Source organism: Biomphalaria glabrata, chromosome 4 (assembly GCF_947242115.1).
Source record: "Biomphalaria glabrata chromosome 4, xgBioGlab47.1, whole genome shotgun sequence".
Taxonomy (NCBI): Eukaryota; Metazoa; Mollusca; class Gastropoda; family Planorbidae; genus Biomphalaria; species Biomphalaria glabrata.
The window spans coordinates 30042443-30054902 of NC_074714.1; the positions used below are offsets into that span (position 1 = coordinate 30042443).

The 12460-nt window shown below is 37.2% G+C and overlaps 1 protein-coding gene across 1 annotated transcript in view; it reads right to left on the reverse strand.

Moving 5' to 3' along the window:
* Positions 1-12460, reverse strand: part of LOC106059941 (uncharacterized) — a 30871-nt gene that overhangs the window by 1871 nt on the left and 16540 nt on the right. Inside the window, exons 5-9 of the mRNA XM_056025603.1 lie at positions 3571-3674; positions 2666-2809; positions 2400-2493; positions 2077-2289; positions 1834-1924 (exon numbers count right to left, since the gene is read on the reverse strand). Of these exons, the coding sequence (XP_055881578.1) occupies positions 1834-1924; positions 2077-2289; positions 2400-2493; positions 2666-2809; positions 3571-3674 (646 nt within the window). The remainder of the gene's footprint in view (positions 1-1833; positions 1925-2076; positions 2290-2399; positions 2494-2665; positions 2810-3570; positions 3675-12460) is intronic.

The window sequence follows — 12460 nt, forward strand, 5'->3', positions numbered from 1 at the left end:
TCGACCCTGGGAAGGTACTGGGCTTTATCCGGGAAGTGAGGCTATCTATGAAGATCTGATTTATGAATTTGTGAACAAGCACTATTTACATTAGATTTTTACCAAATATTTAAATTTTTACTACCTTTACTATTTTAACTGTGAATAGACCTTGATTTTAATGATATGACTGTATAGAATCTGGCCCTTGTTGTTTAGAGAGAGAGTAGTCCTTAAGGGACTGCAGGCAAGACATGGCCTAAATTGTGCCGGTGTGCCTCAAACCAAAAATTTAAAAAAATCAAAATCAACTGTTCAGAATTGACTTAACACAATAGGCTCTTTGTGTCAGACTTGATTGCAGATCAAGTTCAAGACATTGTCTCCTACTAGTGAGGTGTCTTGATTCTACTCTGCACCAACCCATCGTAATGCGCCGCACAGAACCACACCGCTGAACAGCACTGAAATGATCCAATGGTCTTAGTAGTGTTCAGTTAAGATGTTTCTTGAAACTAAGCCAGTCATGGCGGTTGATCATTGCCATTGTTATGGTTGATCGCTTATCTAGAGCTGGCCTGGGTAATTTGCGTCGGCTGCCTCCTACACACACTACTTAACCCCTATCCGCACCACCACAAGACTTAAAATAATATGTATGTATATAATACATGATAGCTACGCAGTTGGAGGTCAATGGTTTGGTTTTTTATTTTCTTTGCCAGCATTCTGGTCTAAATTTGAATATACAGGGCATAGTAAATACACCTATAATTATCTAAAAACTAAAAAAAAAATTATGTCCTTTGTCTGCATTGATCAAAGTCTTAAAAGTTTATCAAAGCCAAACCAATTCATTAACTTCTAAATGGAAAACTCAAGACTCTAAAGCACTAGCGGATACAGAACTTTGGAGTGGGGGGAGGGGGGAATTTTTTTTCCAAACCCTAACCCTAACGCTGAGTAAACCCTAACCCTATGCATAAACGTGCGTACAGCATATATATATATGCTATCGCCCCCTCCCGACCCCACCATATCGGCCAACATACTAGAGGGAGGGGGGGGGGTGAAATAATCTAAAAATATGTTGAAATATAAAGAATTAGTATATATTATTAACAAGTAATAAATTCGTATACAAATTTTGTGAATTCTATACTAAAATTCGTCCCCCCCCCCCCCCCCCCCCCCATCTGCCAGTGCTCTAAAGGCTGTCAGAATTTGTAATTGTAATATGAATAAAAGATAAGGAATACTAACCAAAGGTGCTACACAGAATTAATCCTGTGTGTGTAGAGTTACATTAAAATTGAATTGGGAAGCCAATGTAAACTCAAAAGAGATTTTTGCATAGGACTGTTTGATTGTTGGCGGGGGTGGGGTGTGTGTGTGTTACGTGACACATGTACATGTATGTGTCAGGGTGGGGAAGCAGGTCACTCCAAATCAAGTCAAAAGTGTATGTCAGGGCAGGGAAGCAGGTCCAAATCAAGTCAAAAGTGTATGTCAGAGGACAAGATGCACAGAGAGAGAGAAAAGGAAGGAGAATGTGAGCATTCATTGTAACAGATACACTAATTCACACGCTAAAAAGTATGTTAGGGAGATCATTAAAATGTGGCCCGTTAATTGAAATAAAAAAAAAAAAGAAAGGGTGTTTCTGTCATTATAAACAATATAAAGTCTGGTAACAAATCAAGGGCCGTAGCCAATGTGTAATGAGTCATAACTTATAAATAAAACAAAATTCTACTAAAAAAAGTTTAATAAGGAAGATGGTTACCTGAACCGCAACAAAAAACCCCCAAAGAATTAAAACATTAACATTTCTTATTAACAATAAATTACTACCTATTGTGACTGGAAAACCTGTGAATTCTTTCTTGACAAGTTTATTCATTTTGGTTTGCGTCTGGCGAATTTCATTCATGTTTGAAAGAAGCTGAATAGATAATAAAGTAATAATTAATATTTTTTAAAGGAGGTTTACATCCAAAATATAAATCAAAATGTTACTTGGAAAATGTTCAAAAATTTAGATAATTAAGTTTTTAAAATAAAAACCACTAGGGACAAAGCATTAAATGAATTTACCCTTGTAAAATTGCCTAGACATCCATGTACAGTTTGTATAGTATCACCAAGTTGAGAAAGTTCCGGTGGTGATTTATTGCACCATTGTTTTATATTGGACTTGTAACATTGCTTGAAACCATCTGACAATTGCCAGAGTTCTTTTAAAATAGTAGACAACATATGTGACATCATGAGAACTTCTTGGTCTTTGTCTTCCCCTTCCAGAGTCATCTGTAATGGGACAGAATTCTACATTTCATCTTTACAATTCACATGATAAAAGTCAAAGCTGTAAAGGTGTACTCATAGAATATTTGAAATGGAAACAAAATGACACTAACCTCTTTTTGTAAAGCACTCAACTTCTGCTGACTAGTCTGGATGTCTAAGCTTAAAGTTTCTGAGAGCGTCAATAAATCTTGTAATGTCTGAGTCCTGCACAAATTTATTTTTTTTGTTGTTTAAAAAAAATAACTTAAAATCACTCTGTCATAGAATTGTATGAAATCAAACTCAAATGTTAGTTGTAATTGTATGAATGAAATCAGCACAAATCTACAGCAGTATTGAGTTCATCTCTAAAACAACAAAAATGTCATGTGTTTACTTGTTTGTCTTTCTTTGTTTCATCTTTAGGTTATCCACTTCCATGTGTATGTCTCTAGGCAAAAGATTTGTGCAACTATCAAACATTGTAAGGAATCCATCTTGTGTTATCAACATATTCAACTGAGACTTGTACATATCTGGTCTAAATAAATAAAAAAAATTAGTTAATACAGTAGAATGTCGATTATCAGGGTTAGTTGGGAACAGGGTCGCCCAGATAACCGAACGCAGAATATTATACACTGTCCATTTTACCTAAAATATAAAGAAAATTCTTAAGGAAGGTATTGTACCATACTTATATTTAAAATTCAACCAAATTAAATTGTACATGTATACAGAGGAACTAAGCCATTTAAGATTTCCAACTTCAATTGCATAGCCAGCAAGTTACATTTTCTTTTGAACATGGATAAAGCCATGTTTCCTGAGACACTACACAACCATCTAACACTTCTCACTGTCTTTAAATCCAGTGACTTGCTCACACATGTGTTTCATAAATGTGTTTTGAAACAGACGGAATAGACCAAGATCAGGAAGCAATGCAATATAGCACTTAGCTACTGCACTGTAAAACAAAAAGCACAACAAAAAAAGCCACTCTGGATATTTCATGTTCTGGATGACTGACGTCTGAATAAATGACATTCTACTGTACAAATAATTAGTAGGCTCAACTTTATTATAGAACTCATTGACATGTCAACAATTTGATCAAATTTGCTGCTATTTTAAGCAAGATGCAGTTGATTTAATTGAAAAATTAAAATAAAACTTTGGCTGGTCAAAAAGGCCCTTCAGTATGTCCAATTTAATTTTAAAAACTTGATAAAAAGAAAAAAAAACAAATGAAATGTATTGTGTAAAACTTTTCAGACAATTGACAGAAAGCACATTTACCTTGTGTATAATGTACTGTCAAGTGAGTAACCCTTTTCTTTAAAACACAATGAATCTAAGAATCGATTCACAAACTCAATCTGGTCATTATAAGGAGCAGTTCCCTGGATCAGAAAATGAAATTGTTTTTACAACATTTAAATGAAAGATTTAAAGAGCTAATAGAAAGACAGAATAAATCCTTTTAAAGTTGGCCAAGCTTTATTAACCATGAGTTCTAATCAAATTTGCAAAGTAAATGAACTGTGTCAGCTGATGCAAAAATATGTATACCTCTCTTAACTTTAGGCTGCCTCTTTTATGTGTTTCTTATCTGCTGCTAGCTGTCAAAATTGGACCCCTTCCCCCCAAAAAAAAAAAACAACTACTATTATAAATTTTACCCAGCAATTAATTATTTGTACTTGACACTTTTGCTCTTTTGAAAGGAAACTAGTTTCAATGGTTGTATATACATTTATTTTCAAAACTAAATCAAAGAATAGAACAAATGTGATAATGAGACTCTGATCAACTGTATCATACTTAAAATATTTCAAAGACTACTAATGTCCTCTTTAAACATACTTTTGTTTCAAAACTTAAAATGTTTTTTTTTATGTTACTCATATACACTATAGTACAAGATATAAAATTCATCTTTACAGAGGTGAAATCTATAGGGAAAATACAGACAACTAAATAAAGTAAAAGTATCCCTTTCAGACTTTGCAATCTATGGGGGCAGATGATGTAAAGCTTATCTGTTTCTGTGGCTATAACTTAACAACTAACCACCTTTACTTCATGCAGTGTACTCAACAATGACACATTTCTGAAATAATACTTTGCATTAACTCATTTCATTTTCTCTTGTTATAGATACCAATCTCGTGTGGAGTTTTTGATCTCCCATTGAGAGCCTCCCCAGGTGACGGATAGGGAAATGCCCTCCAGATATGGTGGGTACTGGGGAAATAAAATACACAGGGTGGACCAAAAACAAACCTGCTGCCTTGCTAGGGCTAGGGCACCTTACCCCAAAATAAAGGCAGCTATCCAGAGAGCTGAAAGGGACAACCCCCCAGCTGGTTGTGCGCAGGGCTAACAACCCTGTCATTTAAAAAAATACTGTAACAAAAGCTTCGACACAAAAGAAAACTCGGACAGATCTCAATGGAAAACGACCTAGGCCTGGAAAAGGACATGATTTTTGGAACATGGAACGTGCTAAGCCTATATAGAGCAGGTGTGCTAGACCAACTTACTGAAGTGTCAAAGAAATATAATGTTGCGTTCTCTCCTAATCAAGCCTTCTGTAAACACTGCTAAACACAACACAGCACATCTAACACATCAAGAACCTGAATACAAGAGCTCCACAATAATCTGGTACTTTAATGAATGGATAAGTAGATAACAGCAAATACTAGACAATTGGCAACAAACACATCAACAACTAAAATGTTTTGCTGTACATCACCGTTCAAAACTCTACTGTCTCTATCTCTTTCTGGACTCGTACATAACACTTGAGGACTCGACCAGGACCGACTTCATGGCTGACTAACAGTCCCGGTCTCAACGCTCTCCGGTCTTGAACTGACGCTTTCTTACACACTGTGTCTCTCGTACACGCAGGCTTTCAATCACATGACCATAACAATGGTCATATTTGCATGTAATTGCAGTACTGTCCCTTGTCCATGGCCCCGCTGACCTGAGTGATTTGCATGAGTTCACGTGTGTGTCAGCTGAACCTATAGTTAACCCTATCGCGCCGCCAATAGGGTTATAACAATAAGATACCTCTTGTAGCCCTACAGGAAATCAGGAGGAAAGACTCAAGACATTCTCAGAACTAAGGAGTATACTATACTTTATAGCGGTGGAAGCACTAACAACTTAGGTACAGGTTTTGCTGTTAAAAAGGAAATGGTAGGTAATGTCATTGGATTTAAACATGTAAGAGATAGACTGCTCACTACGTTTGAGAGGAAAATTCTTCAACATATCATTTATCAATGTTTATGCTCCTACTGAAGATGCAGATGATAACACAAAAGAAGCCTTCTATGATGGATTGGAAAGAATTTATGATGAAGCACCAAAGCATTTCATCAAAATAGTCCTAAGAGATTTCAATGCAAAAATTGGAAAAGAACCAGCATTCAGACCAACAATTGGCAAAGAAAGCTTACATGAAGAGACCATCAATAATGGCATAAGATTAGTGGATTTTGCATCAGGAAAAGGAATGTCCATCTGCAGCACTAAATTTCAACATAAGAATATTCACAAGGTAACCTGGATCTCACCTGATGGCAAAACCCAGAATCAAATAAGAAACAGATTTAGGCTAAGACTAAGACTGCTTTATTGATCCTTACGAAAATTTGTTGTGATTACAAAGACTCGTTTCTCATATAAAGACAACACAACAGAAAAATACACATAAATACAACAGACAACATAAAGAGTTCATTCAGCGACTACACACAGGTATCTTGGTGCATTTAATGTTCCCTGATCAATGAGTGGCGGTGATAGAGTCTGACCGAGTGAGGTACGAACGAGTTTTTGTACCGCTCCGTTCTTGTTTTGATTGACAGCAGTCGCCCACTTCGCGACGACCTGGCGTAGTTCTGATGGAGCGGGTGGCCGTTGCCTTCCAAAATTTTTTCGATTTTTCTTAGGCACGTTTGTTCAAAAAGTTCCTTTAAATGTGGTAATGTTGTGAGTGTAATTTTTGATGCTTTTTTAATGATGTTTTCTAGATGTTGCAACAGTTTAGATGAGGCGTTGCCTTGCCAACAACTTATTCCGTATGTTAGCAGATTTTGTACAGTCGTGCCGTAAAATGTCTCAAGGATCTTCTTGTTTAATTTAAAACTGTTGAGTTTGTATAGAAAAAAGAGTCGCTGGGCTGTTTTCTTTGTCAGAGTTCCAAGGTGGTCTTCCCATGAAAGCTTGTTGTTGATGATAACGCCTAGATATTTATATGCCTTTACTTGTTCTATAGATGTAGTGTTTATTTGCAGTTCACGTATAGTTTGTTTTTTCTTTCTAAAATCTATTATAAGTTCTTTAGTTTTTGTTACATTCAGTTCTAGAAAGTTGTCGGTGCACCAGTTTGTAAACTCTTCTATCGAGCTTCGATACTGAGTTTAGTCTCCTGAAATAAGACCGACTATGGCAGTATCATCAGCGAATTTAATGAGAGACATGGATCAGATAAACTCGATGTAAGAAGTTTCAGAGGAGCAAATGCTGACTCAGAACACCTACTAGTAAAAGCTAAACTTAGACAAAGAATAAGTAAAAAGTACCATACACAATTACCAAAGAAAGAGAGCACAGCAATAATAATAATAATAATAATGGCCGCCGGAAGCTATGGCGTGTTTTCCTTCTCTCTGACTCAGTTCACTTTTTAGCGAGATCAAGGAGGTATTTGTACTCTAGACTTTACAAATACTGAAGTACTGCTACATGGTTGTAAGTCTGCATGTATTTAGGATGTTTCCATGAATTGGGTTTGAAAACTTTCTTGGTTTTAAGATCACTTCTTATCCTAGACTAGGGACGCCATTTTCGCTGCGTCACTTCCATGATTACTAGACCTAGATCTAAAAAGCTTGTTTACTGAGACAGTAGATCAAAATAAACTAGTAAACGCACGTTCTTTTTTTTATCTTCATTTTTGAATTTTGAGGAAATAGAACGGATCCATTGCTTCTTCCAGGACAGCGATGAATATGAAATAAATTAGGCGGTAAATATTATTCACCAATGAGTCGAGTGTTTACTGAGGGTAATTCACAACCTCATGACCAAACACAAGAGGTCGGTCTACTCCCTGACTCGCACCCCACACAATTGAGAGGTGCTGTTGGTGGTAGAACAAGAGGAGCCAAAAGGATCAAATGGACGAGAGAAATGAATATAGAAATTATCAAATCGTTCTTCCGTGTAAACATTTGTGATGATAAACCTCTCCCAGGTTATAGGCAAAAACTCTTCCTGGAATTTAACAAATTATACCCTAATCTAAACCTTACAGAGCAGAATGTTGTAGACAGAAGATCTGTAATAATTAAAAAATGTTATTTGACCCCTGCAGAAATTGACGTGATAAGAAGAGAAGTAGGTCATGAGCTTCAGATACAAGAGCTCATCTCAGATATAAACGACACGCCCACACAGCCGACCAACGAAGACATTAGTAGAACACCCAACAACAAGAGAATGACCCAACATCGGCAATAAGTAATGAGCTACACTCAAAATTTTCTAATCTTATAGACCGTTATAAAAACACCAATCTTAACTCTAGGCCTCGTATCCCCAAGCTAAACGTCAAGAAAGAGACAAACACATACATTAATGAAATAAATAAAGTCTTAGCCAACCATTTTGAAACACCAAGAAACTTGTTTGAGACACACCTCGCTATATACTGCGCCGCTGTGGCTGTCACGGAGCTCTCTGGACAAAAGACCTTCGAGCTAGGCCCAATTAATCAGAGACCAAAACAACATGTGCCAGCATGGAAAAGGCGCCTTGAAGACAATATTAATCAACTGAGGAGCCAAATGGATACAATTGGACAATATCTGGGAAACAACCATTCCGCGAAAATACTTAACAAAATGAAGACAATACTAAGAACAACTGGAATCAAATTGACGGACTGTGATAGCCACGCACGACTCTTATGTTTGAAAGATACTCTGAGACAAAAAGCTTAACTAAAGGGAGCTAGGTTAAAGCGCTACAACGAAACCACCAAAAGAAAGGAGCATAACGCTTTATTTCAGCACATGAGAAAACAGTTCTTCCGTAAACTAGCTGATAATGGTGCTGACAAAATTCAAACCATTGATAGCACTAAACACGGCTCCTTTACCGACTGCTGGGCGGCGCTTTGGTCCGACCCGCTACATTACATTACATTATGTGCAGGCTGACTGGATCGAGGAAATCCAAACTAAAAACAACCTAATACCAGAAATGCCTGATGAGGATTTCACAGCTGAGGAAGTCTCAGCAGCTATATCAAAAACCCACAACTGGACTGCTCCTGGACCGGACAATATACACAACTTTTGGCTGAAAAAACTTACAGCCGTACATGCACCACTAACATCAAGTTTTAACGAGCTAATATCAGAACCGTCTTCAATGCTGTTAGAACTCACTGAAGGGAGAACATCTCTCCTCCCCAAAAAAGGGGATCCGAACCAACCATCAAACTATCGCCCTATCACTTGTCTGTCAGTGGTGTATAAACTATTAACTTCACTTTTAAAAAGTAAAATGTATAAATTTTGTTCTGCCCATAATCTACTAGCAGAGGAACAACAAGGTTGCATTGAAGAGTCGATGGGCTGTAAAGTACAGCTAACTATAGATGGTATTATATTGCATCAAGCTAATAGAAGAAAGAGAAATTTACACATGTGTTACATCGACTACAAAAAAGCTTTCGATTCAGTTCCGCATGATTGGCTATTAAAAACCCTGGATATTCATAGAATCAACCCAAGAATAAAACAACTATTGAAAGTCTGTATGAATAATTGGAAGATAAACCTGCACCTTAATCGTGATAAACTAGGTTCTGTGCACATAAGAAGAGGTATATACCAGGGTGACTCACTATCTCCACTCTGGTTCTGCCTAGCGATTAATCCTCTATCTACATTACTCCAAGACTCTACAAACGGTTTTAGGGTTGACACTAAATGTACAAAATGTGTGTCCCACTTATTATACATGGATGATCTAAAGCTATATGCAGAAACCGAGCAAAAATTACACACCTTAATCAAAACGGTAAAATGCTTTAGTGACGATATCTGTATGTCTTTTGGCCTGGATAAGTGTGGCATCATAAGCATTAAAAAGGGCAAGGCAACGAACACCAACATTGAATTTGAAGGCATCGAGGAATTGAACTCCGCCTCTATTTATAAATATCTTGGAATAAACCAGAATGCCAAGATTAACCATAAGAAATTAAAAGAGGACTTTCTTGGCAAATATAGGCAAAGAGTTAATAAAATCCTCAACACCAAACTGTCTGGCAGTAATCTCATCACTGCAATAAACAGCTGGGCCGTCCCAGTGCTCCTTTACACGTTCGGTGTGATCAAATGGACTGACACCGACCTACATGACATTGACAGACTCACTAGAAAATTACTAACCAAGTTTCGATGCCTACACCCCAAGTCCTCCACCTTAAGGTTATACCTGCCCAGGAAGGATGGGGGTCGTGGATTGCAGAACATCTTCAAATTGTGTAAGATGCAATTTTTAAAAATACGATCAAAACTGCTCGCCTCCAGCAACAAATTAGTTTCCTTCCTACGGAAATACGACTCCGATGCAACCCCTCTGAACCTACACAATGCTGATGTCAATGTCGGTTTGGACGACGTAGGGCATGAGATTCGCCAATGGGAGGAAAAAACACTCCACGGAAAATTTCCGGCTTCATTACATGGGGACAACATCGACAAAGCTGCTTCCTTAACATGGCTCAAAGCAGGTCATCTCTACCCTGAAACAGAAGGCTTTGTTACAGCAATACAGGACAGAGTAATCAGGACAAAAAATTACGAGAAGCATATTCTGAAATTCAATGTTGTCGACAAATGCCGAAAATGTGGAAATGTGGGCGAGTCGATTGAACACATTATGGCAGGATGTCCAGCCCTATCAGAATCGGCCTACCTGGGTCGCCATAACCAAGTTGCAAAGTTAATACACCAACACCTGGCTTTGACGTACAAATTGATCGGTAAGGACACTCCCCCTTATTATAAATACTCTCCGCAAGAGGTTCTCGAGTCTACTGAACATCTGCTGTACTGGGATAGGCCTACCTATTCTGACCGACAAAACGGTAGATTTCAATCGCCCGGATCTGCTGTTCATCGATAAAAAAGAAAAAACCGCTACCATTATCGATATCGCCGTACCACTATCTCATAATTTAAGAAAAACTGAGATAGAAAAACAAAGAAAATATGGGAACCTAGGCTTGGAGATTAAGCGTCTATGGAAATTGTCCAAAATAACAATATACCCCATTGTTATATCAACCGAGGGGATAATAACAACTGACCTCACAGACACCTTCAAGGCCCTTAACATTCCTAGGAACATCTTCGTTGCCTGTCAGAGGGCGGTACTGCTGCAGACCTGCCACAACACCAGAAAATTCCTCAGTGGAAACTGTTAAAGGGACTACGATGAATTTTGTTTCTCTTTAGCGAAACTCGACCCTGGCAGCGCCAGAGAATGACTACTCGTTCATTTCTAACATAATAATAATAATCTTTATTATCCGTATGGAAATTTGTCTTACAATTTGTGCATTACACAAAACTCACAAAGGATCTATAGATATCTATAGATCACACATGTGTGAGAACAGAGAAGTTGAGCTTATTACAGAAAACAGCAGGGTCATTTAAAGATAAGCTGAATACTTTGAGGGGATCTTAAATACCACTGAAGATGGAAACAATGGAGAATATGAACTGCCACTGGGAGGACCACATCCCTTAGTGAACCCACCAACACTTTCTGAAACATCAGAAATAATTTCGACCATAAAGAATGACAAAGCACCAGGAGAGGATCAAATTACAGCAGAACTAATTAAATATGGAGGGAAAGACTTACATTCCCAAATACACAGACTAATATCAAGAATTTGGGAAGAAGAAGTAATACCAACAGAATGGGAAACAGCTCTTAAAAAACCAATACACAAAAAAGGATCCAAGCTAAAGTGCTGTAATTACAGAGGAATTTCTCTACTAAATGTGACTTATAAGATCCTGTCTAGGCTTATAACTAAGAGGCTAGGAAAATACTAAGAAGAGATCTTAGGTGACTACAAATGTGTTTTCAGACCCAATAAAACCACAACCAATCACATCTTCACACTAAGATGTATACTAGAAAAATGCCATGAATACAAATACCAATACACCAACTCTATATAGATTATAAAATGGTTTATGACAGTATCAAAAGGAAATATCTATATGACACTCTATAAGATTTTGGAATACCTAACAACCTGACAAGACTTATACATATTACATTACATAACTCCAAAAGTAAAGTCAATACAAGAACGCTCACTGGAATTTAGGATTAAATGGGGATTAAGACAAGGTGACTCACTTTCTTGCATGCTTTTCAATTTGACACTGGAGACTTATAAGTAATATACACATAAACACAAGGAGAACTACTACCTCAGGAGAGAAAATATGGGTCCACAACCAACAGGGACGATATTCAGTCAACCTCTACAATACCTTGCTTATGCAGATGTCATTGCCTTATTGGGTAAAGAAACCTCTGACATTGCTAGAGCTTTCACACAACTAGAAGAAGCATTTTGACCAGCAGGACTTGAGGTCAATGACAGTAAAACCAAGTACATCACAATGACAAGAGACAATCAGAGGGACAATATATCAAAATCAAAGACCATGAATTTGAAAATGTCCAAACTTTCAAATACCGGTATCTAGGAAGTACAATTGATTTAAAAAATGACCTATTAACAGAAATAAAGGAAAGAATAGCAGGAGACAACAGAGCATTTTATAGCACCCATCATTTACTTAAGAGCAAAACAATATCAAGGAAAACCAAGAAAATAATATACAAAACCATAATAAGACCAGCAGCAATGTATGCAAGTGAGACATGGTCACTAACAAAGACAACTGAAAATTTACTAAATAATTGGGAATGAAATTTTTTAGGAAAATCTATAGTGCTATACAAGATGAAACAGGGTGGAGGACACGCACTAACCATGAGATATATCAATTGCATGAAGATCCATCGAAAGTGACAGAAATAAAAAAGAACA